Source organism: Pholcus phalangioides, unplaced genomic scaffold (genome assembly GCF_987345545.1).
Source record: "Pholcus phalangioides strain wild (caught in Gottingen) unplaced genomic scaffold, Ppha-v1.0 ptg000015l_1, whole genome shotgun sequence".
In the NCBI taxonomy this organism is placed as follows: Eukaryota; Metazoa; Arthropoda; class Arachnida; order Araneae; family Pholcidae; genus Pholcus; species Pholcus phalangioides.
Window position 1 is genome coordinate 106,562,521 of NW_028301608.1, and position 4,721 is coordinate 106,567,241.

Consider the following 4,721-nt stretch of genomic DNA (forward strand, 5'->3'; position numbering starts at 1 on the left):
TCAACCAATTGTAGTACATGGAGGTAAATCCCCGAATCGATAACGCGGGTATGAAAAACCTGGAAAATATATGTTTTTTTTCCTTTCTCACGTGCATATAAAAAGGGTGGTTTTCCAGAACCAAGTTTTTCCTCGCGAAGGGCGTGTAACCAACAGCAATCTAAATGGTGTATTATGTGAGACCGTATAATACGGCAAGCAATCGAATTAATAATATTGAAAGAGACTTGTGGGTGTGTTTGGAAAGGGTTGGTCTAAGGTCTAGGCTTTTACGTGAAATGCATTAATAGGATCTACCGCCGCCACCGCCGCTGCTGTTGGACCCATTGACGCGAAAACGAATTAAAATACGAGCTGTTTCCTGCTAGGATATCGTTTTCCTATGGTAACAGAATCAGACTTTTCGTTCGTATTGACCTTTAGATGGACATATATATTATCAACAAATCCATTTTAAATGAATCTTTGATTAAGAATTTAACCAGACTTATAGTTCAGATCATTGAATAATGAGTGGGATTTTCAACTGACGATTCTGGACTACTGGAAACTAAATTGAATTTCACAAATTTGCTTTTAACTGGCAGCATGTCCGAGAACCAGGAACCAAGCGTTACCAGCATCGAACTGTCGAAGAGATACACCTGTTTTAGCGTGACAGACCTCAGCACTACATTCAAGCGACCCAAAATACAAGGGGACTTCGCGCCAATATTCGGCATATCATCTGCTTTGGGTGTGACGCTCTTCAATTGCTCCAACAAACACGATAAGGAGGGTTCTCCGCCAAAAGTGAAGATCGTCTACGACGTTCTGATGAATTTAGTGTCCGTCACCTGCGCGGTTTTCGTGATGCTGTTCGCGTATAATTTCACCTCCTCCTCAGCGATGAGCTTGACGTTCTATTCCAAGATGGTGTGTGGAATAGCCGCTAAAGTAAGTCTGCTGATGAAGAGAAAAGAGATTCCGATAATGATCAGAGACTCTTGCCAGTTGTACTGCCAACTTACGAAGCACCAGCGTGGACTGAGATACAGAATAACGAAGCAGAGTATGACTCTGATGGTCTTGTTCATCTTGTTGTTCTCCTTGACGATCGCGAGCGCGCTATCGGACCGTAGGATAATCCACGGCATGCACGTGAGTTTCTTCGGCCGGAACATTTCAGAAATCGGTAAAGTTAAGATTATCCATCTGCTCGCAGTTTCTTATATCATCGACAACATCTTCGTGATGTTAGTCGATTTCACCGGTATACTCCTCTGCACAAACGTCCATAAGGTCCTGCGTCGACTCATCAAATGTTTCTTCTTACAGCTCAAGAACGAGTTGCAAAGCGGGTGCGACGCGGATAAACTGGGGCAGCACTTGACTACCTTCAAGAGGACAGTGGACGTGATCTCGAAAGCGGACGCGGCATTGTCTCCTTTCATTTTCTTCATGTACGCGGTGATGATAAGCGGCTTCTTCAATGGCGTCAGCTTCTTTATTTCTCCCGACGAACATCGCCGGAGTCACGTGACTTGGGTGTTTGAGATTGCCTCGTTTTCGGTGATGATAATTCTCTTCAGTTACGTCACTTGCTCGGCCAGTAAAGTCCAAGAGTGCGCCGAACGGATGAAACAGGAGCTGCCGGATCTATCCGAGATGGTGGTCAAGAATAAGTTCTCTACCAGGACTTACATGACTTACTTGCTTATCTCGGATTCCGTCAGGTCTTCGAATATCTTTATGACCGGTTGGGGGATGTTCGTCATAACGAAGAGTTTCGTCTTGACTACTATCGGTGTCATGATCACGTACGGTGTTCTCCTATTTCAGTTTACTAACCAAGGACTAATATAATTACGACTCCGTGTGTTCAATTATCCCTTTATATGTAACTGAAATGATCTTCATGTCATACTGAAATGTGATCGTATACTCAAGGCAGTAATTTCCGAATTATGTGCAGCGGAAACAAAGTATCTAGTCATTGGTTTTGTCAGAAAAAAATGCTTTTTGATCTCATTTAATTGCATTAAAATTTTGCAGGTTATAGAATTCTCATGATGAATAAGATTCTCATGATTTACGACCAAATTAATTCATGAGGAAATACGTATATTTTCATATACACAGAAATTTGGTCTTTGCTGGACGTTTATCGGTTTTTTTTAGAAGCAACCGATTTTTCATCGGACGTTATCCCTGCACCAAATTTTATCATAGTCTAATAATCAGGCACCTTCAAATTGTTCATTGAGAGCACCACGGAACTCATTGGAGCACCCAGGAATGCTATATGTCGCCCCTATTTTCATTTTCGCGACGTTTTGCTCTAACCCGAATATACATCAACTCAAAATGACTCCATCCAATGTTTATTCAAGAAGTGATATATTGTATAGCTTTAAGATCGAGCATTTCCTAGAGTTGCTATGTGGGTGAATTTTATTCTGATGAATGCTAGAAATGGTGCTCACAATGTGGAAAAAGTTTGAAGAGTGAAAATCTCAGGCCACAGTATCATGCCGAGGGGAAAAAAAGGAGAATTTCAGTGAATGCAATTAACTGCTCTCTGATACTACTCTGATATTAACTCATCTCTAATACATACATATATGTATGTACATAACCAGTATATACATTGCGTCCCAAAGAAGAATGCGTAGCATCTGATTTCTGTAGATTGTGATGGAGGCGATCATTTTGATGCGTAACATGGATGGAGGGGGTATATAATATAGCGTCATAATCTAATTATGACCATGATAACCACATACTATGACGCTGTATTCATAGACCTCTTACCCCATGTTACAAATAAAAATGCTCGTTTCGATGACCGATATCGGAATTTGCAGAAATAATTGAATAATGCATTACGGAAATCGTCAGAAATGTTGAAAATTTAGCTCCACGAAAAAAAAACTATATTGATTATTTGATTATATTCGTATTTAACTTTTCATTATGGTAAATTTCAAAGGCAACCATAAATTATTTTATGGGTGTTTTTGGGTGTTTGATGTATTTTCTTTTATTGCTTTCATTGGGTTGCTGTATTTTTGATATAGATTAGATACATTTGACATTCATTTTTTTTATGGGCTTCTTTTCGCTGCCACCTCATTGGGCATTTCGCTTGATGTGGCCTTCGTATTCGTATCAAAAGAAATGAAAATTTTTCTAATGAAAGTGAAACATGAGAAGAAAAAGCAGAAAAAAAATTTGTTTAGCTAAAGGCACCTGCGTAAAGTTAAGGAAAATATAAAAATTGGAATTTCTATAGAGAGAGAGAAAACTAGAGTATAAAAGTTTTATTTACAGCTTTTAATTAAAAAAAATGGCGATTGTGTGTGATGAAATTTAGGGCACCCATTATTACACGGAAAGACATAGATTTTCAATAAAAATTCATGTAGATATAAATTACCGATAGATATCTCAGTGAATTCACTGATATTTAATAGTAAAAATCAGGAATTTCAATCATGAATTTATCTCTAAATGTCACTAAATAAATTTCTCGGATATTCAGATAAAGTGCATAGACATTTTTGACCATTTGAGGTTATACAAAAGCATTCAGCGGCTGTATTGTTCTCCAGTTATCATTTCACGATGCTGTGCGGTCATGTGGGTAGGTATCGTCATGGACTAACATTACAAGGATCATGGTTCCAACCCCAGAGACGGCACAGTGGTGGTTCTCTGAGCCACCAACTTCGAGGGAAATGCGAGCCGATCTCCCATTTGAATAATGTCTCTCCATAGATAGCACTCGGACTTACAACGCTTAAAAAAAAATCCAGGCGTAATACGAAACAACAAAATAACTAATTGCCACGTTGTTGCTTCCGAATTCAGAAGATAGAGGGCCACATTACTTGAACTTATGTAACGATACATTTTTCTCACGTTACATACAGTAATTTCCTGTTCGGTACACAATACATACATACGCATTCGGACAGACACAAATTCATTGGAAGTTCCTCAAAGGAATATTAAAAAATTACGTGTGTGGTTTAGTCGTAGTCTCGCCTCTTTAAAGCCCCTCATTATAGCATTGATAATCAAAGATATTACGTAAAGTTGATTTCTTAATAGAACACTTTCCTCTAGATCCCCATCGTTTCCCAAAGTGTTTGTCGCATCTCCTAGGGGCGTCGCGACGAGCTGAAAAAAATTGCTGTCTGTTCCCTATTTATGCTTTGAAATGCTTTTGTGCATGCACAATACCTACTAAACTAGTCTGGGGCGCCGCAGACGAACGACAAATAGGCAAGAGAGCCTTGTGACAAAGATTTGGGAGCCAACCACAATACCTCTTTGTACCTGCTGAGAATCGGAAAAGAAAAGCCTACTTCATTAAAAATGGTATGACATTTTGAACGGGGGTTATTCATTCCTGCTTTACCGCCGTTTAGTAATAGCGATCACGCCATTAGTGATCCCAAAGATGAAAGAGATGTAGATCTTTAAAAATGTATTTGTTGATCTGTGGCAGTCTGTATAACTTAGTCATGGTCATATTCGGATACTTCACGAAACATCCTATTCGCGTGTTCTTTTTCTCAAATACGAAGATTAATCCAGTTATTGAATATGTGGACGGGTATTGCAGCATTTCAGTGAAACTGTGATATAACAATATATATAAAAACCATTGGGAGATATAACGACGATACACGAAAATGAAAATTTAAATCTTACCGAAAAAAATTACGTGCAAG

The 4,721-nt window shown here is 38.9% G+C and overlaps 1 protein-coding gene across 1 annotated transcript; it reads left to right on the top strand.

Annotated features, from left to right (window-relative positions):
- Positions 1-337: 337 nt before the first annotated feature.
- LOC149077300 (uncharacterized) lies at positions 338-1,989 on the top strand. Its single transcript, XM_089242785.1, has one exon. It carries the CDS (start codon positions 589-591, stop codon positions 1,843-1,845), a length of 1,257 nt encoding a protein of 418 aa, XP_089098911.1. The 5' UTR covers positions 338-588; the 3' UTR covers positions 1,846-1,989.
- The last annotated feature ends 2,732 nt before the right edge of the window (positions 1,990-4,721 follow it).

Bases quoted from the DNA above. Each gene is read 5' to 3' on its own strand.
- LOC149077300 (XM_089242785.1), top strand. From the start codon at position 589: ATGTCCGAGAACCAGGAACCAAGCGTTACCAGCATCGAACTGTCGAAG.